Source organism: Pan paniscus, chromosome 1 (assembly GCF_029289425.2).
Source record: "Pan paniscus chromosome 1, NHGRI_mPanPan1-v2.0_pri, whole genome shotgun sequence".
Taxonomy (NCBI): domain Eukaryota; kingdom Metazoa; phylum Chordata; class Mammalia; order Primates; family Hominidae; genus Pan; species Pan paniscus.
This window is the reverse complement of record NC_073249.2, coordinates 93,864,510-93,891,549: the sequence shown is the minus strand read 5'-3', so window position 1 is coordinate 93,891,549 and position 27,040 is coordinate 93,864,510. Positions and strand designations below refer to the sequence as shown.

Sequence of the window (27,040 nt, the reverse complement as noted above, 5' to 3'; positions counted from 1 at the left end):
TCTTGCTGTGTCACCCAGGCTAGAGTGCAGTGGTGCAATCTGGGCTCACTGCAAGCTCCGCCTCCTGGGTTCACGCCATTCTCCTGCCTCAGCCTCCTGAGTAGCTGGGACTACAGGCGCCCACCACCACGCCCGGCGAATTTTTTGTATTTTCAGTAGAGACGGGGTTTCACCGTGTTAGCCAGGATGGTCTCAATCTCCTGACCTCGTGATCCGCCCGCCTCGGCCTCCCAAAGTGCTGGGATTACAGGCGTGAGCCACTGCACCCGGCCAAGAGAGGTTGATTCTAAGACCTGCAGGCATCTCCCACTCTCCATCTGACTTTGAATTCCTGCCTAGTCTGCCGAGCAGGTCTGACCTTTGAAGCGCCCCGTCGCTGTCTTCCAGAGCAGGCAGCCATCGTGGATGAGTTTGCGCCTCAGAAGTTCCTCTCGGCCAAAGGGGCCCTTGCCAGGCACTGGGGTTTGGGCCCGAGGGTCCATGCGGTTGTAGATCTCCTGCAGACGGGCCCCTTTCTCCAGCTGATAAATACCCTCGTCCACATTGGACAGCAGCTCCTTCACTAGCCCCAGTGCTGTGGTCAGGTCCTGGCGCTCCTCCTCGATCCCTGGCACCGGGGGTTGGCATGGGGAACGGCTCAACCAGTTTCACTCACACCCCAGTTCCCATCGTGTCTCGATTCCACCTTTAGAGGCTGCCCAGGGTTTCACACCCGACCCCACCCTTCCTGTGGTCATACCGAGCCTTTCCTCACCCCAGGTGGCCGTCTCCCAGTGGCCCTCTCCTGGGCCTGCCTACTCACCGTGGGAATGCTGCAGGATGCGGCTGATGAGCAACGGGTACTTGGTGATGCGCTGAGTCACCAGCATGATGCACTCCTGTACCCCGTGCCGCTTGAGCACGGCGGGGCGGGTCACTTTCTACAAGGGAGGAGGCAGGGCTCAGGGCCAGAGGGGAGGGCAACAGAAAGGCCTGGGGCCTGAGCTCTGGTGCTGGCCCTGGCGTGGCCATTTACCTCATGCTTGCCTAGGTGACATATCTGGAAAATGGGGATAACAACGCCACAGGTTTGTTGTGAGGACCAACTGAAGGAGCAAAAAGTACTTGGGAAACTACCACAACGTGCTCTAGCATTCTGAGGGGTTACTGCTGACAGGATCTGTGTATGGATGGTCCGCACGGGTGGCGAATGCCTGACCTCCATGTGGGTGCAGCTCACAGGCACTACCCCCATGAGTTGGGGAGGGTGGGTTTGGGCCATGAGCATGGGATCTGGGGAGGTCCGCTCACCCGGATGAATTGCTGGAAGCGTTTGTCTCGGGCGTACAGCTCCTTATAGAGCTTTAAGGCCTTGGTGTGGCGGCTGCAGAACTCCGAGTAGGTCTTACACATCTGCTCCGCACTAGGACCTGAGAACTAGAAGTTGGTCGAGTAAGGTTAGGTCAGCATTCCCCTAAAGCCACACTTTACCCACTGGACACACCTCTGGCCTCCTGCCAAACAGGCTGGCTTCCTGTTTCTCCAGCTCTCCCTGGCTCCCCTCCAACCCCTAGAATTTGGACCCAAGAAATTTGGACCCAACCCAGTCACACCTCCTTCCATGAATGTCACCCAGGGGTCCTGCCTTTTCCCACCTGGCTGATGAGCAGATCACCCAAGCGATGGATGACAAAGTTCCGGGTGCTGCCAGGGCACAGGGCCTGGCGTCGGCGTTCTAATAGCTGGCTGAGGAAGCGTGTATGGATGTCACTGAGCTCGTCCACGCAGGGGAACAGGCCTTGGACCACTCCCGGCTCCAAGTGTAGCTCTTCCAGCATCCCCGTGCGGAAGAGGCGGGTCATGATCTTCAGTGTTCTCACGTGGCGCAGCTCTGTCTGGATTAGCTCTGTGGGGGACAATGGGACATTTGGCCTCTACCCTGGCTTGGCTAAAACTCGTGGGGCCCTAGGATAAGGACCTCACAGTTCACGTGAGGTTTTCAAGGTCCCTTCCAGGTTAATATTCTGCATTATTATGATCTTAGATACTTTTCTAATCATTTTTATCTTTTTTTTTTTTTTTTTTGAGACAGAGTCTCACTGTATTGCCCAGGCTGGAGTGCAATGGCGCGATCTCAGCTCACTGCAACCTCCGCCTCCTAGGTTCAAGCAGTTGTCCTGCCTCAGCCTCCTGAGTAGCTGGGATTACAGGCACGCACCACCAGGCCCGGCTAATTTTTGTATTTTTAGTAGAGATGGGGTTTCTTCATATTGGTCAGGCTGGTCTCGAAATCCTGACCTCGTGATCTCCCCACCTCGGCCTCCCAAAGTGCTGGGATTACAGGCATGAGCCACCACACCCGGCCCTCATTTTTATCTTTCAAAAATTTTATTATTATTATTTTTTTCCAGAAATGAGGTCTTACTCTGGTGCCCAGGCTGGAGTGTAGTGGCACAATGATAACTCACTGCAGCCTCGAACTTCTGGGCTCAAGCGATCCTCCTGTCTCAGCCTCCCAAGTAGCTGGGACTATAGGCACATGCCACCACACCTGACTAGTTTTTTAAAATATTTTTTAAAGACGGCTGGGCATGGTGGCTCACGCCTATAATCCCAGCACTTTGGGAGGCCGAGGTGGGGAGATCACGAGGTCAGGTGTTCGAGACCAGCTTGGCCAACATGATGAAACCCTGTCTCTACTAAAAATGCAAAAATTAGCCGGGTGTAGTTGTAGGCGCCTGTAATCCCAGCTACTTGGGAGGCTGAGGCAGGAGAATTGCTTGAACCTGGGAGGCGGAGGTTGCAGTGAGCCGAGATAGCGCCAGTGCACTCCAGCATGGGCGACAGAGCAAGACTCCGCTTCAAAAAAAAAAAAAAAAAAAATATATATATATATATATATATATATATATATATTTTTTTTTTTTTAGAGACAGAGGTCTTGCTTTGTTGCCTAGGTTGGTCTCAAAATCCTGGCGTCAAGTGATCCTCCCACCTCGGCCTCCCAAATCGCTGAGATTATAGGCATGAGCCACCACGCCCAGTTCCATTTTTTATCTTTACACCTTATCATCTCAAGCTGTGAGCTATTTTAGGGTAAGAACCATATGTCTTCTACATGTCGAGGCTTCCCACAGTCTCCAGCACGGTGTTAAGCATGGAACAAGCACAGAGTAAAGACTGAAGACAGAGATAAAGAAGGGATAAAGAGAGGGTGTTGGAGACCAACAGCATCAAGAGGTGGGGACCTAGTGGGCAACCTGTGGGATACCAGGCAGGGTCTTGTAGGCCAAGAGGGAAAGGGTTTTGAGAGGTAGGGGCTGGTAGAAAGAAGGACACAGCCGGGTATGGTGGCTCACGCCTGTAATCCCAGCACTTTGGGAGGCTGAGGCGGGCAGATCACCTGAGGTCAGGAGTTTGAAACCAGCCTGGCTAACATGGTGAAACCCCGTCTCTACTAAAAATGCAAAACTTAGCCAGCATGGTGGCAGGCGCCTGTAATGAGAATCGCTTGAACCTGGGAGGTGGAGGCTGCAGTGAGCCGAGATCATGCCACTGCACTTCAGCCTGGTTGAGAGAGTGAGACTCCATCTCAAAAAAAAAAAAAAAGAAAAATAAAGAAGGAAGTAGATAAACAGGACCTGGTGAAGGAAGAGGAAGACTAGGGTGGTCTTGGCTTACCATAGATGACATCTTGCTGCTTCATCACCTCCTTTTTATGCTGCTGCAGGAAGCTGCTGTCCACAGCAAGGCTCCAAGAGTCAGCTGCAAAGTCCTTCTCATCCATCTCAAAGTCACTCATCAGCTCATTGTAGATTACCTCTGCTGGACATTTGCAGGGCAAGCAACTCAGAGGTCTTGAGTTCCCTTCCCTGGGTCCCTGGCCCTTCGCTAGATCCCTTCCCTCCTTGTCCTTCCAGGCTACTCCCACCAGCCTCTCATCCCCCAGCCCCTCTTCATGTTCCTCAGGGCTCCCCTGGGCCCAGGCCTGCTCACCTTCGTCAATGAGGGATTCCACGGATAGGGTTCGGTTCCGCATGTTGAGGGAGTCTGTGGACTGTGAGAGGATCCGGCGCAGCCCCAGGGGAGACTCATCATTGAAATGTCTGAAGAAAGTGGAGGCTGTCTGCATCACCCCCAGTCGGGCAAAAGATCCCTTCCCAGGTAGGGAACCAAAGCCAGGATCCAAGAGGCGGTCCCCCTAAGTTCTCCTTATTTGTCTGTCTACAGTTCTGAACTCAGGGATGGAAAGGGACCTCTCAGCACCCCCTTGGCCTCCACTGCCACACTCTCTGGCTGCCCCTTTCCCCAAACAGAGGCTCACCCAGCAATGTTGGTGGTAGAAACACTCTTGGCTAAAGACAAGGAGGAGCGGCCACGGCGGGAGCCCAGGAGGGACTGCCGGAAGCTGTCGGAGGGGTAGATGGCCGAGCTTGGCCGCTCCCGGATGGTTGCTGTGGGGGAGAGATGCCCAGCAGGCAAACATCAGACTCTGGTGCTTCCCAGGATTGAGGCCTCCCAGGCTCCTCAATGAGGAATGAGGCCTCCTCTCACTCCACCTCAGCCCCTCCAGTCAAGAAAGATGATAATGAGAATGCCACCTTACATTTGTGCCATACTCTAATGTTCACAAAGAGCTTTTTCTTACTTATCTCCTCCCTGACATAAGCCTATAAACAAACAGGAGCTCAGAAAGACAAAAAGACTTGTCCAGGGTGACTTGGGTAATGGCTAGGCAGGGACTGAGGCTCTACTCTTTATACCTAAGGGCCATGCTCTTTCTGTTACACCAAAGCTGTCTGAATTGACACTTGACAGCTGCTACCAACACTCCCGAAATGCAGTGTAAATAACTGATAAAAATGCAGGCTGTGGCCAGGCTCAGGCGACCACCCATCCCCAGCCCTCATCCCCATTCGGACTCTCCCCTTCTGCCTCTAAGTCCAAGAGTCCGAACCCTCCCTTAGGCCCCCACTATCTGCTTCCAATCGAGAAGAGGAAGGTGCTATGCCTGGGAACAACCTTAGTGGGGCAGCAGAGCCCATGGGTTGAGCAGCCTGGGGTCCAGGGTCTTAGGGGACCTCCTCCACTCCCCAACTACTCACTCTTACTTCGAAGAGAAACGGACTGCAAGGCGGTGTTGTTCTTCAGCAGGGCCGCTTTCTGTTGCTGTGAGACAGAGAGCAGGAGAGAGATACCAAGAATGGCTGTCACCCAAGGATCACCCCCAGAGGCATGGGACAGGAGCTAGGTGGCCGGCCCCCTTAGGAGAAAGCTGGCACTATGGTTAAGGGGATCAGGGTGATTGAGCCCAGTGCTGTGGGGACATGTCTGCAGCAACAGGCCTGGCCTACTTGGGGCCCGAGGCCTGGGGTTGAGGGTCTGGGCTGCCCCTTGGTGAGGAGGTGGGTGGTGAGAAACACAGGGTAGGGAATGAATGGAAAAGGCATGAGGGTACCGCACACTCACTACCCTCTCCCCCAGCCCTCTGCCCTCCCTGCCGTCTCACCTTCTGCTTGACCTTGGTACAGTTGGCGAGGGTGTCTTTACAGCGGTTGTGGATAGTCACATTGCAGGCTGGGAGGGTGGGGTAGAGAGGGTGAAGGGAGGGCCGGGTGGTACAGGAGGGGACACACCCACATGCAGACACCCATCTCCTCCTGGCCACACAGTCCTCGGGGACTCTCCCCCCTTCCCCGACTTCTGGGCCATTACCACACCCCAGTCCCTCTCCTCCCACCTCCCTCTTCCTTCAAGCAGGAAATGAAGTGAGGGGGGTATAGGTGCTGAATGAAATTAAACAATCAAGTGGGATGGGCAATCCTGACCCCAAGGTGGCCTGAAGGGCGGACCAGAGGGGAGCAGGGGTCACTGGCTGCCAGAGATGAGCTCAAGAAGCACGAAGGTGGTTGCGAATGGCAGATGGAAGAGAGGACTCCCACAGAACAGAAGATGGCACAGAGGCAGCCAGAATGGGGGCTAGGGGCAGAGGGGAAATTTACATTCCCTGAGCTTTTATAATAGTAAATGTTCCACATTTACTTAATCCTAACCACCCGTGGAGGGAGGTTCAGTTATCCTCATTTCATGTATGAGGAACCTGTCCTGGAGTGGCTAAATCGTCCATCAGAGGTCACACGGCCAGTGGGAGAGGTGGGGTTTACACTCCAGTGGGCCTGAATCCAAAGGCCGTGCTCCTTCCCTCGCACCACATGCCCTGGACTCCGGCTGGGCCTCAGCAGCTCCAAGGCTGATGGCTCCAGTGGTAAAGAAGGGACAGGCAACTCCCCACCAAGCCTGGCCTTCTCTCTTCCAGGCCCAGGGAGTCCTGTTCCCCCAACTCAGGCAAATCCACAGCTCCCACACTCCATCTGCTTCTCCGCCATCCTCCACCCCACCTTGCCATGGGGTAGGAGAGAAGAAGAAAGGAGGATTCGCTGAGCCTAGGCACTGGGACCCTGGCCGTGCCCTTCCCAGACATGCCCTCAGCTCCCGGCCCTCTCCAGCTTCCCCTCCCCCATCCAACAACACCGGAAACTCTGCTAACTCTTTCAGACAATACCCAGCACCACGCTCACTTCCACAAATACAAGGCAAACAGGGTGGAGCAGAGGGGGCAGACAGAAGTGGGGGTTGCAGCTGCCCCCACCCCCCTGGAGCTCCCTTCTCCTACCCCCAACACTCAGTGTCTCTGGATTGAACCTCCGCTTTCCACCTGCTCTCAAAATAGTGCTGCCCGCCTCCCCTGTTCCCCTGGCAACAAGCTTCCGGATTGGGAATTTTGTCAGGTCTCTATAGGGATCTAGATTGGGGTTCCCTCCTCATCCTCACAACTCTAAATTGAACAGTGAGGAAAGTAGGGAGGCTTCACTGGTTTTCTTTTCTTTCTTTTTTTTTTTTTTTTTGAGCGGTAGCAAGCTTTATTGTGAAGAGCAAAATGACAAAGCTCCCACAGCGTAGAAGGGGACCCGAGCGGGTTGCCCATCACTGGTCCTTTCTGGGGGTTCCTTCCCCAAGTTTCATAGGGATTTACAGGCTAGAGTTTTTGTCCGCTATTCAGTAGCAGGTCACAATACCTTCAATCCTGCTCTAATCAGAGGCATCTCTGCCATAACTTCAGGAGGAATTGAGGGAGAGGGGGCAGCAGGAGCCCTCTGTGTACTGGGGAAGGAAAGAATTCCTGGCTTGTACTCCCTAAAGACAGGACTACACTCAGATGTGGATGAAGGGCAGGAATTCTAACCCCTGCCCCTCAACACACACATCCCTGCTACATTCCCTCTTTCTCACTAGAAATTTGAGATGAAGGGTCCTAATCACATCTTCTGCTTGAAACAGCAGAGATTTCAGGCTCCACCCATAGTCAATAGAAAGAAAGGGGCAAGGGGACTGTGAAGTCCTGAATGCCCAGCTCTGCCCAGGAAGACAGGCAGAGCCAGCTGCAAGGCTGGCAGCTTTCCACCCAGTTCCTCTATCACCCCCCACCCCACCCCCTCCACACATACAACATTCCTGCTCCTTCTCCAATCAGTTCCCCTAACCCTTAGCAGCTGTTCGGGGAGCAAGGGGGGTGCCTGGTGGATGACAGCTGCAAGAGGAGCCAGCACAGCCTCCCCTCCCCCACATTCCCAGATAGTCCGGCTTATGCCATATTCCAACAGCCACCACCCCTCGGAGTGAGGACAGGGAGCAAGGGATCAAGCAACTGGCCCTGGCATTTGGGCCCAGCTGGGGATCAGAGAGAAGAGTGACCCTCATGGATCCAGGCAGAAAAAACAGATGAAAAGATCAGGGTCAGTGGGCACCGAGTCTGGGTGACTCTCAGGGTCCAAACAACTTACTTGGGCAGATGAGGGCTTCCTTGGCTGTGATGCTCTTGTTACAGGCATAGCACATGGTCATGCCTGAAACTGAAATGGTGGTGAAGAGGTGCCCATTGGTATAGCGGGCATCCTTGGCTTCCTTCATCTTCTCCTTTTCCCGGGTCTGTGGAAGGGATGAGAGGGAGAGGAAGTGAGGCTGGAAAATGCCAGGGTGCCTGGAGTCCAGAGAGACAGGCTGGGGGCAGAGGCAAGGAAAAAATGCCAGCCTGAGGATGCTGGAAAGACACCAGTTCCTAAAGCAGAGCCTGCAGCTGGGTGTCAGAGGCAGCTGTCCGGGAGTGACCAGGCCAGGCTCTGGGGCAGCCAGCCCGGATGGGTTCTGGGTCCCTGACCTACCTGGCCCCTACGGCTGGGCTGCCTCCTGTTGCCACTCATCTCCCTGGCTCTAGGTCTCTGCGTCCTCACTCCACCTTCCCAGCCCTAGCTCTGCTCGCCCCCGAGCTGCTGTACTCTCTTCTCTGTGCTAGGGGGAAGATGCGCAGAGAGGAGGGGAGAGCAGGCGAAGCGGAGGGTGCCAGCTCACCAGCGCTTTCCAATCTATGGGAGTTAGCTCCTCTTATAACCATGACAACCAGTGTTGGATCTGCTGTCTCTGTGGCAGTCACATTGGGGGGGGGGGGGCAGGAGATCCCCTTATTAGATTGGCTGAAGGGGGCAGAATGCCTCCCCTGCCACCCCCAACCCAGGGGTCAGGATCCCAGACCTCTAACTCTTTTCACCAACCCTCAGCCACGGCACACAGGGCCTGTCTGGGAGGCAGCATGTCCCCTACTAACCTTGAGGCAAAGGCAGCTAGCTGCCTTTGGGTCACTCTTCCACTCTGGGATCTTTAAGTAAGGAAGCTCAGCCAGCCATCTTGGTTGCTTCCAGCGGAAAATCTCTCCTGCAGTCTAACTTTTATCCCTCTCATACTACTTTCCAGAGTTAAAACCTAGGAGAGTTTCCTCTATTGCTCCTTACCCAACTGGTCTCTCCCATCCTAGGAAGTCCTTTCTGACATCTACCCTCCATCCTTCAGTGTTGATCTCCGCAGATGGCGCACACCTTCCTCGGAGCCTCTGAGCCGCATTTTCCATCTCTGCTGTCTCCCATTTCCCCCAGTGCCCCTGCCTCTGCAAGTCAAGTCATTCTCCCTGACCTCCAATCTGTCCCTCTTCAAGCCCCTGTGATTCCCAAAAAGCCTGAGAAGGTGAGAAGAGGGGGATATCACTCTTCCCACTATTCTAGGACCTTCCTTAGTTGTGACTCTGATCTCTGGATTTTCCCTCCGCTCTTGGAGCAGGACTAGAAGCTGAGAAGACCACTCCCTCCAAGGTTTCCCAGGCTCTCAGAAATCAAAAATCAGGATCCAGATGGCTGAGGGTAGAAGCCCCAAGTCAGAGGACCTGGACTGGGGACAGAGGATTACAGTTCGGCGGGAAGCACTCAGCCCGGACTCTAGGAGACCAGTACTGACTCAGCCGAGGCCACGAGGCCACGCCAGCAGCTGAGAGGTGGAGGAGGGGAAGAGATGCACGGGCCTGGTGCTTGGGGCAGAAAATGGTAGAAAGAAAGGGGAAGTGTGGAGGGGCTGAGTCAACAGTGCAGGGACAGAGGGCATGGGGCTGCAGTGCCTGGGCCCAAGATCCTTCTCTTTCCTGCCTCTCTTCCCAAGCTCCAGGTTTGCCTGATGATGTCCAGAGCCCAGAGGTCTTGGGGTCAATCCCTTCTCCCCTCATGCATCCTCCCCATCCCCAATCATCCACTGTTCGCATCCTCCTCCTGTCTCCTGCTCTCTCTATGTCCTCCCTTCTCTTCTCAGGGTCTCCCTCCTAGGCTCCTCCCGCTCTGCCTTCCCTTTCTCAGCCTTGCTTCTCCGCCACTGTTCTCCTCTCCCGCCCACAGCCTCTCCTCCCCTCCTCCTCACGCAGGCCAACTGCTCCTCTACCTAGGCTTATTCAGGAAGCTGAGCTGCCTCTAGCCTCGAACTCAAACCTCTAAAATGTTCTGGCCTCCTTTTTTCTATTCTGGCACCTACCTACCCGGACCACTAGAAAATGCTCCCTTTGGTCTAACCTCCACCTATCTTGCACCAAATTATACCTCTTTAGAAGTTCAAATTCAGGCTGGGTGCAGTGGCTCACACCTGCAATCCCAGCACTTTGGGAGGTCGAGGCGGGTGGATTACCTGAGGTCAGGAGTTCGAGACCAGCCTGACCAACATGGTGAAACCCCATCTCTACTAAAAATACAAAAAATTAGCTGGGCGTAGTGGCAGGCACCTGTAATCCCAGCTACTTGGGAGGCTGAGGCAGGAGAATTGCTTGAACCGGGGAGGTTGGAGGTTGTGGTGGGTTGAGATTGGGCCACTGCACTCCAGCCTGGGCCACAGAGTGAGACTATGTCTCAAAAAAAAAAAAAAAAAAAGAAGAAGTTCAAATTCACCTTTGAATAATAACCTCACAGGACCTCAAACACCAAGTCCAAAAATCTCTTCCCACTGCCATATACTCTCCCTTTTCTCCTCTCTCCTGCCCTCCCAGCCTTCTATATAACACAAACCAAAAGTTTGAGCATGTATTACATTTGAATTAAAAGCAAGAGGCCAGTGAGGTGGCTCACACCTGTAATCCCAGCACTTTGCGGGGCTGAGGTGGGAGGATCACTTGAGGCCAGGAGTTTGAGAACAGCCTAAGCAACACAGCGAGACCCATCTCTATTAAAAAAAAAATAATATATATATATAAATATATATATATATACACATATATACACATAAATAAAAGCAAGCAAGCTGAAAATAGTATTAAAAAAAACAACATGGCTGGACCAGGGTCACTCCAGAATGGGCAGTGCTGCAGCTCTGCCCCAGTGCTGCAGCTCTGCCCCAGTGCTGCTACGAGTACTCTCTTCCACACCTGACCTCTGTCCTTTGCCCTCCACCCTCCCCCTGTGGCATCCACAAACACTCATCTGTCTGACCAGCTCAGATGGAGTGGCAAAGGGAGGGAGAAGACTGGGGCAGCCAGAGAACAGGGTCTCTAGTGGCCCTTCCTCTCTCTGGCATCAATGCTCCACAGACAGCCCTGGTACTCTGGGCCCTGCCTCCTCCACCTCCCAACACTCACCCTCTCTTGAAGTGACCCCTGCTCTAGGTGGGCCAGCAGCGGGCAGCAGCCACAGCAGCAGCACATCCCAGCACGGGCACTGCCCAGCAGCAAGCGACCCTGGCACTGCCTAGTGCTATTGTCCCGGAGGTTGCCTGTGCCCGCCCCAGGGCTCAGGCTTCTGAGGATGGAAGGACATAGGGCCTGCTTACCAGGGGTGCCTGCTCCAGAGGTGGAGTGAGTGGGCTTGTTTGGTTCTTTGTCCTACTCTTTTCCAGGTATTCTTAAGATAATAACATTGGTCTCCCATTTACCCACGCCCAAGTAGGACAGCCCTTTACCTCCAAGACCCAACCTATGCACCAAGAAAAAGGGCCCATTACTCCACAATCCATAACACCCACCCCAGTGCTCAGAGGCCCTTCCTGCTTGGCTCAGTCCTTTGCTCTCCAGCATCTAGAGACTTTTTTTTTTCTTTTTTTTTTTGAGACAGGGTCTCACTCTGTTGCCTGGACTGGAGTACATTGGCATGATCATGGCTCACCGCAGCCTTGACCTCCCGGGCTCAAGTGATCCTTCCACCTCAGCCCTCCAAATAGCTGGGACCACAGGCATGCATCATGATGCTCACCTAATTTTTAAATTTTTTTTGTAGAGACAGCGTCTTGCTATGTTGCCCAGGCTGGTCTCGAACTCCTAGGATCAAGTGATCCTCCTGCCCCGGCCTCCCCAAAGTGCTAGAATTATAGGTGTGAGCCACCACGCTCAGCCCTAGAGTCATTCTGTCTCTTTCTCACAAATCCCATGGGAAGTTCTTCTTGCTACACACCTTCATCCACACTACTGCTACATCAAGGATAAATAAAGAATATGAAAGCCCTTAGCACAATACCTGGTATACAATAGGCACCCAATACATGTCTCAAAATGAAAGAAAAGGAAGGAAGCAAAGAAGCAAGGAAGGATGTATGGACACCAAGACATGGGGTCTCAGTAGCACCCTGGCCCCTATTCTGGAAACCCTCTTCCTTCCTTATCAGAGCTTTAGAACCTTCTGTCTCTTCTTGTTTCTCTTTTCTCCCTCCTCCTGAAGGGCTCTAAGCCATTCTCTCCTATTTCCTTTGAGTTTAGACCCTGAGGGCTTCCTCTGGAAGTCAGAAGACCAACCCCAAACTTCCTTCCACTGTCATCCCAGATCTCAGTCACTTTTGGGAAAGAAAGACAGGGCCAGGCCGAGCGCAGTGGCTCATGCCTGTAATCCTAACACTTTGAGAGGCCGAGGCGGGCAGATCACTTGAGATCAGGAGTTTGAGACCAGCCTGGCCAACATGGCAAAACCCCATCTCTACTAAAAATACAAAAATTGGCCGGGTATGGTGGTGGGCACCTGTAATCCCAACTACTCAGGAGGCTGAGGCAGGAGAATTGCTTGAACGCAGGAGGTGGAGGTTGCAGTGAGCCAAGATCATGCCACTGCACTCCAGCCTGGGTGACAGAGCGAGACTCTGTCTCAAAAAAAAAAAAAAGAAAAGAAAAAAGAAAGAAAGATGGGAGCAATGGCAGAGGGCATTGTGGATCTCTACTGAAAAGCTCAAAGGCAAACACAGTCTCCCCTCTTCTCTCCACTTTGTCTCCCAGAATAAGGGATGAGGAAACAGTGACGTACATGGAGGGGAAGGCAATGCCAAGGCTAGGACTTTGGCTTCCTGGGCTCCCAGCAGGCAGCAAGGCCAGGCAGATCCACCCAGGCGAGGTAGAGCTTCTCCAAGCAAGCCCTAAGCTCTCATCTGACTTTTTTTTTTAATAATAGATTTTAAAAACTTAATGTTTTTGTAGAGATGAGGTCTCACTATGTTGCCCAGGCTTGTCTCAAATTGCTGAGCTCATGCGATCCAGCTGCCTTGGTCTTCCAAAATGCTAGGATTACAGGTGCGAGCCACTCTGCCAAGCTCTTCCAGCTGCCTTTGCTTCTCTCTCAGGTATGTCCAAATCAAGACTTCTGGGAGAGTCACAGAGCACTCAGAATCACCTCTCCTCCAGCTGTACCTGGCAGCAGCCCCTTCCCCAAGATGGTGACACCTCTGTCCACACCCTCTGTAATAGTGACCGGAGAGCCTGTGGAGCATTCCACCGGGATTCGAGTCACCTGTGGCTCAGCCCCTGGACAGCAGAGGCGCCGTTGGCTATGAAGGGCACTGAGTCCTGGAGGAGGAGCTATAGGGCTGGGAAATGAAGAGGTGAGGGATTGCTGGGGGTGGGACTGAGAAGAGGGCTTGGGGTGGTCTCAGCCGGGCCCTGCTCCTTTATGAGCTTCCAGGGATAAGATGAAGACAGGAGGCAGAGGGGAAGGCAGCCAAGTGGAAACACTAATGCCAAAGCCAGAAACAACACAGAAAGACATCACTGCACACACAAAGGCACTTAATAAATGCTTGCTTAGTGAATGAAGATGAGACACTGGCAATGGGAGTGGGTACGGGTGAAACGGAAGACGATTGCTAAGGGCCACAAGGAATAAATCAGGTTAGGGACCCTGAGACCCAAGCATCCTGGAACCCAGCCTGCCCCCTACCCGGCCACACCTGTCAGGCCAGGAGAGAGAGACAAGCAGAAAGAGAGAGGGGGGTAAGCGATGCAAACAGACAGGCATTTGTGCAAGTGAACAATAGCTGTGCCAGGACTCCCTGCCCTCCTGGCACAAGGCAGGCCGGCTGGGTTGGGAGGGGGGCAGCTGCTGCCTGCAACCCCACCCCCACCCTCTCCCAAAGAGACATAAACAAACCCGGAAGGGTCCAGCCAGCTCCTCTCAGCCTTTTCTCTTACCAGCTTCAGAAATCCTGACCAATCCGCTCACTCAGCTCCTAGATGATATTTCCAACCAGAAACTGAAGCTAAGGATGAAGCTACTTCCTCGTGGCCAGAGAGCACGAACCCCCTACTTTGCTGACCACTGTTCAAAACAGTAGCCCAGAGCATCTGGGTACAGAATAGGAGGGCAGGCAGGCAGACAGACACACTGACACACCAGCACACCAGTAACATGCACACAGGGGATGCACACATTCACATCTGTCCCCTCCTTGATTCCAAGGTCAAATTCCACAGCCAGAGTGGCTAAGATCAGACCCCACTGTAACTCCTCTGGTCGGCCTCAGCAGGTCCTTCTCTAGGCCCCATCTAACCTCCTGCAAGTCACTCAGTGACTTCCCTAAGCTTTAGACTCCCTTCCCCTATCCTCACTTCTCCCCTCCCCCTCAACTCTCTCCCTAACCTCCACGACCCCTAGAATTTTTGTCTATGTCCCCAGAAGCCTCAGCCACCAGGAGGACCCCCCATTCTTCCACTCTCCTCCAACACCGTCAGCCCTCTCAGCTCCCTCCTGGGCTCCCCCAGCTCTCCTCTCCACTGCACTCCTAGTCCTGCACACAAAGCCGGCCACCTCTCCATTCCTCAGAACAAAGAAATAGTGGCTCTGCACACTCCCCACTCCACCTGCCCACCACAGAGATTCCAAGGGGACCCCCAGCCTCCACAGCCATCCCTGGACCTCTGGTCCCTGCTTGGCAGAAAAGGACCCTTTGTTCTAAGGGATATGATGGTTGGGGTTTGGGAAAGGAGAAAGGGAAGAACAGGGGACTAAAGAGAGAAAGGGGACCTGTGAGGTTTGGGGCTTGTGGAGGTAGGAAGTAGAGCAGAGAGAACAGAGGAGGTGGAGGACTGAAGACAGCCTGGGAGAACAGAAATGGAGTGAAAAGAAAAAGGAAGCATGGAGGGGGCTACACAGAGAGATCCTGTGAGGATGGGACAGAGAAAGGGGCAGGTTAAACTTACATTCCTCCTCCTAGGAGGAGCTCCCAGGGAATGAGGCAAGGAATGGGGAGGGGCTGAGGTGTCGGGGCTTAGCTGTGACCCATCCCCCCAAGGAGGTAGCAGGGGAGACCATCTTCTTCAAATAATGTCTTTTCCAGCGGGTGCCCCTCTACTTCCCACCACAGTATAAAAAGAAAGGAGACAGCTGGTGTGCTGGGGGGAGGGGGAGAGGGGATCCAGGGTTTGTTGGCTAAGAACCAACTCCCCCTTCTGTAACCACAGTTTTCCGGAGGTGGCCCTCCCCTTCCGACCGGCCCAAACTGACAACCACCCTTCTCCGGTGGCCTCTTTGCCCTCTCAGATCCACCCACTCAGCCCCCGACTCCCTGCTGCCAGCCAGATTCCCAAATTACCTGCCCCACACAGCCAGCCCCCATAGTAGAAAGAAGAGCCAGTCCCCCCACCACCAAAACCAAAAACAAAAACAGAGCATGAACACCCAGATGTCTGACGTCCCAGCTCCCCACAATAATGGAAAAGGGATCCCAGTAGCTACCTGCTCCCCCAGAACCGCTCTCTATACCCCCTAGCCAGGTCTTCCCCCAACCAGCTCCCCCATGGCTTTCCTTTTTAGGGTGGAACCAAATTTCTGCGGTTTCAAAAAACCTCTCCCGCCCCCCTTGGCTCTACTCCAGGGTCTCAGCTCAAACGGTTGAAAAAATAAACAGACTTTTGGAGCTGGGGCCTGGCCTGGCGCAGGCTGTGAAGAGCCTGTCTGCCACCCCACTGTTCCACCACACTTCAGCCACCTCACCCCGGCCCTCTGTTTGTCTTAGGCCCTACTCGAATCCCCAGTTGCTTTCCGGATAGCAAAATCTAATCCCAACCCCCTAAGGAAAGTCCTTTTAAAGCTGCTTTCCCTGGCCCTCCACCCCCAACCCAGGATGGAACCTCTGTCTCTCCCAGTTTAGCATCAAGACAGGTAGCCTGGCTAGGAACTACCAGGGAGGTGGAGGGGAGGGCTTTCCATCACCCTTAAGGACTCCTAAGGGGTACTGCTCCCTTGGCTGAAGTTGGTGATCAGCATAGGCTGGCACCAGGGTAGTAGGGCACTCAGGTCGGAGAGAAGCCAGAGATTAAACCAGCTCTGGGCTGGGACCTGTCTTTTCTGATAATGGGTACAGTGCGGGGGCCCCAAAGGAGCTGGGAGGTGCTGTCTGCAGGCACCACCTTCCTTTCAGCTCTGACTTATTCACCTGCAAGTCAGCTTCATCATTTCCTGGGGTCTGGGTGTGGAAAGGTCAGGGCACTTGGGAATGGGGCTGGGTACAAAGGCAGGGATAAAGGGTACTTGGAGAGGAGTGGCCAAGAGGTCATGATGGGGGAGGCGTGTGGATAATTATACACCCAGACTCATGAAATGCTAGGTGAAGGGACCCCAAGACGAGCAGATAAGAGAATGAGAGCGCTGGGGGAGGAGGAGGAAGGGCAGGGAACACAATGCATAGTGCCAGGTGTGTCAGCCTAAGGGTTTCAGGTTGGGAGAAGGAGGAGCTAGGAGGCTGGCGGGGCAGATAGGGATGGAGGCCCTATGTTCCAGGCAGAAGGGCTCAGGATGGAGGAAAGGAGCCCAGCTACACAAAGACCTCTGCTCCCTTCACCTAGAGGTGATGGCTTGGGGGAAGTAAGCCGTCCCTCGGCCGTCCCGACCCCAGCCACCCGCCCACCCAGAGGGGAGAACTGAATCACAGCTGGAAAGTCCATTTGCGAGGAGAGGAGGAGCTGACTTTTGTCTTGGAGGGGTGGTGGTGGTGGTGGGAGGAAGCCGGGAAACCACCCCCTCCCGTCCCCTCCGCCGGATGGCGGGGACAAAGGGGGAACGACCAAGCCAGCGATTGGGGAGTGATGGGGGGTCGCCACGCCAAGCCCAAGCCGGTGGGGCCCGGGGGGAGAGGAGGTGCCGGAGCTTCCACCGCCCCCACCCGCGAGACACACACCTCCCTCTTCCCGCTCCGTCCCTTACCGGAGCAACTTTCTTTCGAGCGGCCTAAAGCACTCGGTCCCGCCGGCTTGGAGGCGACCAAGCCCAGGTCCGCTCCGCTCCCTCCCGGGATCCCAGCACCGTCGCGTCTGCCGCTCCCCCCACCCCTACCCACTCGCTCGCAGTCCCCACCCACCCCGTCCCGCCGCTCGCCGATCCACCGCTCCGCCCGATTTTGGCGCCCAGAAAGCAGGCGGGGAGACAGGAGATGCACCGCGGGTGCCGGGGTTCGGGGAGCACCCGAGGACCGCGGCGAAAGGAGAGGGGTTTCCGAGCCCACCTTGCTCGCCAGCTCTCTGCTCCGGTCGATCCGCGCCCGCGTGAGGGATTCGATCCGAGACATAATCGGACGGGGGGACCAGGGAGGACGCGGCGCGGACCCCGGCGTCCTGTATTGTTGGGGGAAGGCGGGGGGAGGGGTTCGGCCCGCACGCGTTGGTCTCGGGGACAGGAAGTCTGACTCCCCTCGCCCGGCACCCAGCACCAGTTCCTCAAACCCGAGTCTCCTCCCCCGCCCAAGCTCAGGAAGGGGGGAGGCGGAGCGGAGGGAGGGCGGGGTGCCGGCGCGCAGGACGGGACGCCAGGGTTTGTGTGGGGGCAGCTCGGAGAGGTACGAGGGTCCTAGGACAGGTTTGAGGGGCCCCTCTGCCTATTTCCCCTCCAGCGCCTGGGGGCGCCCTCTAGCCCCAGAGACCCGCCTCTTAGCTCTTCTTTTCCTAAAACCCAGCCCCGCAGCCCTCGCCGGACCCAGGTTGGCCCTTTCCCCTCTCCCCTCCCCTTCTTCCCTTCTCCCCTCGCCCTCCCTTTTTCCCTCCCCTACTGCGTTACCTCAGTCTTTAAAGACCCGCAGGCAGGAGAATTCCATCCGCCCCCAGCTCTTAGAAAACCCAGGACCAGTTCCTTCCTGGCCTTCGGGGTCCCATCAAAGCAGGCCTGAGCACACTGACCCCTTTTACGATTGGGGGCAGAGGTGGCCAGAGGGAGAGGAAATCAAAGGAGAACTAAACGCTGGGTCTTCAGTACACGGGAAGGGTAGGATTCACTCCCAGAGGTCGAAGAACAGAGAGGAGAGAATTCTCCCACATGCCCCACCCTTCTGGGGCCTTCCTGACCCCACTCTGCCCTCCTCCTAGCTCCGCCTCTGCCAGCTACTTTGGGGGACTAGGTTGGGATTCTCCACTTTTACCGAAGGCCTTCCATGTGTCTAACTCCAGTTCTCTCTGTTGCAAGTTAAGCCGGAAGTGTAAGACCAGAAACCAGCCTGCCCTAGTCAAAGAAAGTTAGGGCCCAACCAGCCTCTCCCCAAGAAGCGGGGTAAGGTGGGGCATTCATCTCTCTGGACCCTTTTCCCCAGCCTGAGCCAGCCTTTGGGTGAGTTTCCTGCTATTGGGAAAATTCCTCCTCCAGTCTAACTATGATCACTTACAGTGAAGTTCATTTCTGCCTCTGAGGGTCTCCCATTTCTCTGGAGAAACCAGAAGCACAGAGAGGCCTGGGACAGAGCCTTCGGTTAGCAGGGTCCTGCCTGATTCTGGCCCCAAAGGGCATGGGAGAAGAAGGGAGGGAGGGGAGACCCAACCCAGATCCAGCAGTTCTCTGCCCTGGCTCAGCAGTGGGGCCAGGCTGCAGGTTTCAAGCCCAACTCAGCACTCTTGTAGGTGCCAATTTTAGCCTCTGCCACTATTTTTGGGCTCCACTACCTCACCACTGGCTGAGCTGGTTGGGCTCCTCACCCCCAGCACTACCCCCACACTGCCCCTCCGGCTTCCCCTCCTTCCTAGCAACTCCTTCACCTCCTTCTTCACCCATTCCCCTGTTTAGAATCCTTAAATAGCAAAGACCAGGAAAAAGGGAGAGGAAATAAACCGTGCCCAGTTCAGGCTGGATGGACATTAGAAAGCAAGAAGGACTTCCCCAGGGCCACAGCTTGTTCTTCCTGGCTTGCACCTGCCAAGGATACCTACGGGGAGGGTGTAGGAACTCCCCCAAACCAAGAGGCCTGAGGCTCCTGGCCCCAGAACTCCAGACTCACCTCCCCTGAGGTGGGCAGCCAAGACTCAGGAATGTACTAAATTTAAAAACAGACAGCCAGAGGCTAGAATCTTGGCCTCAAGGTTCCACCCACTGGAGGCCCAGAGACAAGATCTGGGGTGGGACCTCAGCTTCTCTCCCAGGCCTGGGGCAGGAGGGTGCTGCAAGCTATGGATAGAATCTTAAAGGGCCACACTCCAGCCTGGGTACCCAGGAAACATAGAATTTGAACCCTGGGGTTTTTCAAGCGACCTCATGGTCCCTCAACTCAACTAAGAAGGTCTCTACGAAAGAAGAGGACCCGACCCTCCAACTCTTTTCTGTCTCCCACCCCAACCTTCAGTCTACTTTCCATCCCACCTGCTGTTACTCTACCCCTCACCCTATGCCCTCTTCTTCCCCTTAGGAGATGAATAACAAGGAAAGGGACTAGGGACAGGGAAAAGAAAAGTGTTCTGCCTTTAAAAACACCTGTGTTTAGTGAGCTTGGCCTGCAGCTTGACTCAGTTTCCGTTTTCTATATCCTCTTGAACAATGAACACTTTTCCCTTCTCCTTGGTGTCACCTGCCCCCCTTTTCCAAGACCCTTCTTCATTCCAGCGCCCCCTCTACTCCTATCCAGTGATGTCTTCCAGATTTTCAGAAATAATTTTTTTAGATACACAGAAACAAACATTTCTACCAGGATCTAAAAATAGCCACCACCTTCTTTAGCCCATTTAACTTGACGAAATGTGTCCCTCCCATTTCAGGGGTAGGGAGGAGGTCCCAGGGAAGAACCTGGTTGCCAAAGTCTTGGCCAGTTGGAGAAGAGATGGGTCTCCCGAGGATACCCAAGCCCAAGCTCTACGCTGTCCCAAGGTGGTTTGTTTTTCTTCTTTCTTCTATTGGTCTGGACCTTGTATATTCTGGGAGGAGGTGATTAAGGCCAAATTGCCTTAAGTGGCCATCCAGCCAGAAGCTGAAAGAAGGGAAGGATGAGAGGGAATGAACTGTTGTGTTAGGGCTATTGAGAGAAACAGTGGCAATACACAGCCAAAGCCCTGAGTTTCTAATACGGCGCCACCTCTTATGAGCTGTGAGATCTTGGGCAAAGTAACTAACCTTTAAGTATTTGTCTGTAGACTTGAGATTGAAATACTTATCTTTGCCAGAATTGTTATAAGAATTAAATGAGTTGAAAGTGTTTCATCAAGTGTGCAATGCTACTCAAGTAGGAGGGACTAAGCTACTTCCTTCTCTCACTGCTTGACTGAGCTTCTCTCCAGCCCCACCCCCTGATGTTTACTGCTTATGGAGAAAGAGATTAAGTGAAGCAGGCCCACACATTCATGAAGGTGGAAGGAAGATGTAGCAGGAGATGGTGGAGAGGGAAACAGAGGAAGACAGGATGACAGACGTGGGGAGGAAAGGCTGAGCGAGGCAATGTCCTGACTCACTCTGGCGCTTCCCTCTTTCCCATCTGGGCTCCAGAGTCTCTGCCCTCATTCCCCTTCACCAGGTTGCTCAACCCTCCATCAGACTGTTAGGTCAAGGGTGGACAAACAGACCAACCGGGATCTGGATGGCCCCTGGGCAGTACTGACTTCCCCTACCATTCCCACGGCAAGAAAAGGGAGTGATTCCACTAGCAGACTCCCCTACCCTGCAGTGAGACAGCCTGTAGGAAGGTGAGACTCAGACCCCAAGGTTTCTGCTTTTGCTTTGTTCCTTCGAGATCTCCGTTCCCCCATGGGAGAGAAACCTCACTGTCCCACCTGCCCTCCCCTCCCATCAGCTTTCAGATTCTCCAGCTGCTCCTCTTCTGAGACTCACCCAGTCTCATGCCTCCATTAGCCTCAACTCCCGACCCATGGCCTGTGGTGAGAGGTGCTAACAACATGACCTGCTTTCATCTTGACCTTCCCAGCCCACCCAGAGAAAAGGGAATCTTGGCTAAAAAAAGGCTGGAAGAGGGGAGAACCCTGGCACTGTGGGTGGGGCTGGGAGGAGCCCAGGCAACCTTACTGGTGAGAATCTCATGGCTCTTCAAGGTGAATATGATGATGATTTCCCTGGGGTTTCTTTCAATACTCAGAAGCCGCCCCGAGTTGGAAAGCACATGCATACTTGGGGAGGCCAGGGGAGGAAAAGGGGGGCGGCTCACTCTGACAGTAAATGAAGAAAGTGGAAACAAATTCAAGGAGCAGGCAGAGCTCCCGGTTTCACCAGAGCCCAACGGTTGGTAATAAGGATGAGAACAATGTGCCTTCACTTCCTGGGATCAGAACAGCACATGGCCGCACATGTACGGGTATGCATGTGCTTCCATAATCATATACTTTCCCAGCTTCTACTCTGCCTGTGGTCTAATTTCAACTCCTTCAGCTGCTGTACCCACCCATAAAATTATGAGTGTAAAAGCACTTTGCAAACCCTGATACTCTATGAAGAAGTAAAAAGTAGTGCTGTAATTATTATCATTATTATGTCCAATGGTTGAGGTTTCTGCTGCCCACCTGTCAGCTATGTGAGGCCTAAAGAGAGGGAGGGCTAGGCCATTCCTCAGCTTCTGAGGTTCCTGGCCCTTTTCCCCTTCCATCTGTCCATAGCTGACTGCTAAGCTGGAGGCGTAGGGGAAAGCAGAGAAAAGGTGATTTACTGGGACACAGAGACACAGGCTGGAAGAGATAGCATGTGTTTCCTTAAAATTTGAAGCATTTGGCTGGGCACAGTGGCTCACACCTGTAATCCCTGCACTTTGGGAGGCCAAGGCAAGAGGATTGCCTGGGCCCAAGAGTTAGAGGCTGCAGTGAGCTATGATTGTGCCATTGTACTCCAGCCTGGGAGACAGAGACCCCCTCTCTTAAAAAAATAAAAAAATAAAAAATGGAACCATTGCTCTGAGTTTCTAATAGGGGGAGTGGTGGGAGGTGGCGATGGTGGGATGGGAGAAAGGGAACTGGAGAGGGCAGTGGGTCCCAAGCCTCCTGCTTCCCCAGCTGACTCCTACCTTGGCCTTTCTGGTCATGCCCGAGAGGAAGCTGAAGGTCTGTCGCAGGGAGGAGCCTACCCAGGTACCTGAATGTCCTTCCAGCTGGCTGCAGCTGCATAGAGAAAAAGAAGACATGAGGAGATGGAGGTAATGCTGGAAATGAAGAAAAAGATAACTTCCTGAGAGATGGTGGATGAAGGTGCCATGACCAGCAGAGCCAGAATGGGAAGGAAGAAAGAGGAAGGATTGGGAGAGAAAGATAAGCCCCCATCCTGACCTCCTAGTACTTCCTGGATGTGGGCATTTCAGTTTCCCAGGCCCCTCTATTTAGGAAGAAAACTCCAGGCTCCACCCAGATAAATACAGACTCCTCCTTCCTACCTAATCCAGGCTCAGGATGGGAGGCCCAGCCTCCTCATGCTGCTCCCCAACGGAAGTGGTATGGGGCGGAGACTCTCCCGGGGGGCATTTTCTCCTCTCAGAACAAGAGCCCTGTGTACGACCCTCTCTGCTGTTTGGAGAAGGCCTCTGGGCCTAAAGCCAATAAGGACTGAATTTCCTGGGATTTCATCAGCCCCATCCCATGAGCTAATCCCAAACCCAGAGCCAGGAGGATGTGTCAGCTAGAGATTTTCAGGACCACAAAGCAGAGCCTGATATCTTAAAGGGACCATTACTTGCTTACACATCCACACTGTCTTAGAGGGCTGACCCACTCTAATCAGGCTTCAGCCATAGGAGCCAAATAAGCAGGTGCTGATTTTGCATGCTTATTTACATAGTTATTCAAATCTCCCAGCCTCCACCTCCAGACCTGAACTCTGCCTTCAGGCCCTGCCCTCTGCTGGGAGCTCCACAGCCCTTGCCCAGCTCTCCTTAGGGCCAATCCCCATTGGTCTATTATCTGAGCCATCCTAAGCTGATCCATGGTCCTTGGTCATTGTCCCTCACTAAGACTGTTCAACAGTCTATCTGCCCTTTCACCCTATACCACTGACAACAGCAAGCAACTCCCATGCTCTATTATTCAATGGACACCCTGTGCCCTGGATACTCCTTTTCTCCTAATTTCTCCCTCCATCTCATGCAGCTACCGGGAACCTGGTGAGCCCACCCAAACCAAAGAAGAGAGGGTGAATTCTATGCAGCTCAGGGAAGGATATTTGGAGGTCTTAGATTAGAAATGTTAAGGGGAGGAATGATTCAGGAAGCAGGGAACCCCCTGGGGCTACAAAACCATAGCCTAGACCCTATTGCTGTTCCCCTATAGAGGCTTTTGAAGGATTCTGAGTCCCCCACACTCACCGTTTCCTGAGGTCAATGGCAGAGGACTGGGATACATTCCCTGCCAACACAAAAGGAGATGAGAAGTGTCTAGCTAAAGCCAGACAAAGGCGCCCAGGGCTTCCTCCCCCACCCGCTTCACCTGGATCAGGTTCCCAAGCTGCAAGTGCATGTGACGCTATTCCTGAGGGCGGGCAGTGGGCAGCAGGGAGAGAGGGCGGGGTCTAAGCAGGGCAGAGCTGAAGAATTTAGGAGCCATCGGAACAGAGCACCGGGTTATGTGGAGACAGTGGCTGGGAGACTGATGTTTCAGAGGTTTCACCCAGAGCTCCCAATACTCCATCTTGAGGACAAGGTATATTGCAGGTAACTGTCTTGCATCTCTGGTGACAGGGGAGGCTGGAGAACCTCACTATGTCCTATGTCTGCTTTCATTGGTAGGAGTTTCAGAATTCCAAAGTCCAGAATTCAGATTGCTTATTTGAATAAAGCCATTCTGAGGCCAGGCATGGTGGCTCACGCCTGTAATCCCAGCACTTTGGGAGGCCAAGGCAGGCGAATCACTTGAGCTCAGGAGTTTGAGACCAGCCTGGCCAACATGGTGAAATCCTTTCTCTACTAAAAATACAAAAATTAGCCGGGTGTGGTGGCACGCTTCTGTAGTCCCAGCTACTCAGGATGCTGAGGTACTAGAATCACTTAAACCCGGAGGCAGAGGTTGCAGTGAGGTGAGATTGCGCCACTGCACTCCAGCCTGGGCAACACAGTGAGACTCGGTCTCAAAAAAAAAAAAAGAAAAAAAGAAAAAAAAAAATAATAAAGCCATTCTAGGAGTTCCAAGGGTATGTGGCTAAACATAATACAGGACATCTGGACCCTGAACAGCTAGCTATGAGGAGTGGCAACAAGATGTATAGGGGAAGGGGCCACCCCTGCTTTGCTCCCTACTTTTGCTCACCATCTGGATTCGAACGGTCCAAGAGACAGTTGATGCCACTCACGGGTACAGACTTGGAAAGCATACCAGTGGCTGAGTGGTCCAAAGGGCCAGCAGATGGATGACAGGAATCCTGATCCTGGAATCATGTCAAGAGTCCTCACACCAACGGCAGGCTTCATCTGTCCTCCCCTCATGCTCTTTACTTCCCCACAGCTTGGCCTCTCTTCAAATCCAGGCCTCCCACCCCTTTCCAAAACCCATATTGGGATATTGCACTTTAAATAGTTAGGAAGTTACTCTGCTGTTTTGCAGTCATTACTCTGTTGCAGTTCAAGCCCAGGCTTTCTTAGTATATAAAAGTATCTAAGAAGAGAGATTTACCCTGAATGGTTTTCAGAGATGGCAAACTCAACCTATAGAGGCCAGCCAGGTAATGAAAAAAACAGGCAGGCCTGGCGCGGTGGCTCACACCTGTAATCCCAGCACTTTGGGAGGCCGAGGCAGGTGGATCACAAGGTCAGGAGATTGAGACCATCCTGGCTAACACGGTGAAACCCCGTCTCTAATAAAAACACAAAAAATTAGCCCGGGTTGGTGGCACACGCCTGTAGTCCCAGCTACTTGGGAGGCTGAGGCAGGAGAATCGCTTGAACCTGGGAGGCGGAGGTTGCAGTGAGCCAAGATCACACCAATGCACTCCAGCCTGGGCAACAGAGTGAGACTCCGTCTCAAAAAAAAAAAAAAAAAAATATATATATATATATATAGATAGATAGATAGATAGATAGATTTTTTTCACTAAGTAAGGGTAGAGAAATATTTTTTTGAAGACTTTTTTTTAGACAGCCTAAGTAAATAAATAGTTACATTATTTTTCATGGATAGATAAACTCAATGTTGGAAATAGGTCAATTCATCCTACATTAATCTTTGTTTTGTTTTGAGATGGAGTCTCGCTCTTGTTGCCCAGGCTGGAGTGCAATGGTGCGATCTTGGCTTACTGCAACCTCTGCCTCCCGGGTTCAAGCTATTCTCCTGCCTCAGCCTCCCAAGTAGCTGGGATTGCAGGTGCCCGCCACCATGCCTGGTTAATTTTGTATTTTTAGTAGAGATGGGGTTTCACCATGTTGTTCAGGCTGGTCTCAAATTCCTGACCTCAGGTGATTCACCCACCTTAGCTTCCCAAAGTGCTGGGATTACAGGCGTAAGCCACCACACCCGGCCCATCCTACATTAATCTTTGAATTGAGTATGATCTCAGTCAAAATCCAGCAGGAATTTTTGTTTTTTAGAAATTGATAAGGTGATTCTAAATGTCACACAGAAATGCAAAGGACCTAGAATCGCCTGCCACTGCACTCCAGCCTAGGCAACAGAGCAAACTGTCTCTAAAACATAAATAAAAAATAAAATAAAAATATTCCTAAAGAGAATAATAACGTTAGAAGACTTACACCACTAGATTTTAAAGACTTACAATAAGACTATGTTAATGAAGACAATGTGATATTGGCATAAAGATAGACAAATAGACCAGGGGAATGGAAAAGAGGGCCCATATGAGTGCACTTACTTGATTGTCAACAAAGGCACCATGGCAATTTGATAGAGAAAGTAAGTTTTAAAAATAAGTGATACTGGCTGGGCACGGTGGCTCACACCTGTAATCCCAGCACTTTAGGAGGCCCAGGCGGCTGGATCACGAGGTCAGGAGATCGAGACCATCCTGGCTAACACAGTGAAACCCCGTCTCTACTAAAAATGCAAAAAAATTAGCCGGGCGTGGCAGCGTGCGCCTGTTGTCCCAGCTGCTGGGGAGGCTGAGGCAGGAGAATGGCGTAAACCCAGGAGGCAGAGCTTGCAGTGAGCCAAGATTGCACCACTGCACTCCAGCCTGGGCAACAGAGCAAGACTCCGTCTCAAAAAAAAAAGTGATACTGGAGCAACTCGGTATTCATATGGGAAAATAAAAACAAAAAAACAAAAAATCTTGGCCAGACACAGTGGCTCACACCTGTAATCCCAGCACTTTGGGAGGCCAAGGTGGGTGGATCACTTGGTACCAGGAGTTTGAGACCAGCCTAGGCAACATAGGGAGACCCTATCTCTACAAAAATACAAAAATTTGGCCAGTCGTGGTGGTGCGTATCTGTAGTCCCAGCTACTCAGTTGGCTGAGGAGTGAGGATTACTTGAGCCCGAGAGGTGGAGGTTGCAGTGAGTCATGATCGCTCCACTGCACTCCAGCCTGGGTGACAAGACTCTGAAAGAAAAATGAAAGGAACATCTAAAGTTTTAAAAGTGTAAGCACCCTACTGGCCAAACAAAATGAATATTGGAGCTAGACTTGGCTCATGGACTGTCAGTCTGCAACCCCTTGTCTAGCTTAATGAGTCTCAAGCTTTTGGTTTGTGGACATTAGTATAGTACTTATTCACGCTGGCTACCGCAGGAAGAAAGTAAAACAAAACCCCCAAACATATAGACGAAGAGTATATTAAGGAGAGCACGTAAGGATTAGGTGAAGAGAGCTGAGGCATTAGAGAAGGAAGGCATAAGAGGGAAGAAAACACTACGGAAAAGGGGGAAGGAAGAAAACATAATACCAAGAAGTGGGGAAGAGAAAAGTGGAAGAGAGGGAAAGTTACAAAGGAATGAAGGAGAGAAAAGGAAAAAACATTTATTGAGCTCATCTTATGTGCCAGCCTCTGTGCTGAATACTTTGACACCTTTTGTTCATTTAATAATCACAATTTTAAAAGACAATTTATTATTCTGATTTTCAGAAAGATAAAATAAATTGCTCAGCGGGTAAATAAATGAAGGATCTAGCAGTCAGTTCGACTCCGAAATCCTGTTCTTTCTACTGTAGTACATTGAAATGGGGATCAGGGGAGACATGCAAAGATGCTGATGGAGAAAAGCGGTTGATGGGATCACTTGAGGTCAGGAGTTTGAGACCAGCATGGTCAACACGGTGAAACTCTGTGTCTACTAAAAATAGAAAAATTAG

The 27,040-nt window shown here is 52.8% G+C and overlaps 1 protein-coding gene across 22 annotated transcripts in view; it reads right to left on the bottom strand.

Annotated features, from left to right (window-relative positions):
* ARHGEF2 (Rho/Rac guanine nucleotide exchange factor 2) overlaps positions 1–27,040 on the bottom strand; it is a 59,659-nt gene that overhangs the window by 14,449 nt on the left and 18,170 nt on the right. For 2 of the 22 annotated variants that reach the window (XM_034937246.3, XM_034937252.3), the window contains exons 3-15: positions 24,047–24,164; positions 23,110–23,149; positions 21,823–21,916; positions 7,821–7,965; positions 5,489–5,556; positions 5,085–5,148; positions 4,304–4,433; positions 3,976–4,085; positions 3,661–3,801; positions 1,635–1,885; positions 1,291–1,416; positions 803–920; positions 359–607 (exon numbers count right to left, since the gene is read on the bottom strand). In XM_034937246.3, the coding sequence (XP_034793137.2) occupies positions 359–607; positions 803–920; positions 1,291–1,416; positions 1,635–1,885; positions 3,661–3,801; positions 3,976–4,085; positions 4,304–4,433; positions 5,085–5,148; positions 5,489–5,556; positions 7,821–7,965; positions 21,823–21,916; positions 23,110–23,149; positions 24,047–24,164 (1,654 nt within the window). Of the gene's footprint in view, positions 1–358; positions 608–802; positions 921–1,290; positions 1,417–1,634; positions 1,886–3,660; positions 3,805–3,975; positions 4,086–4,303; positions 4,434–5,084; positions 5,149–5,488; positions 5,557–7,820; positions 7,966–8,198; positions 8,417–8,638; positions 8,769–16,781; positions 16,925–17,079; positions 17,453–17,627; positions 17,755–21,822; positions 21,917–22,081; positions 22,128–23,109; positions 23,150–24,046; positions 24,165–27,040 lie in introns of those variants that run through there. The other 20 variants (XM_034937256.3, XM_034937249.3, XM_063604666.1 and 17 more) reach the window with 15 other exon arrangements.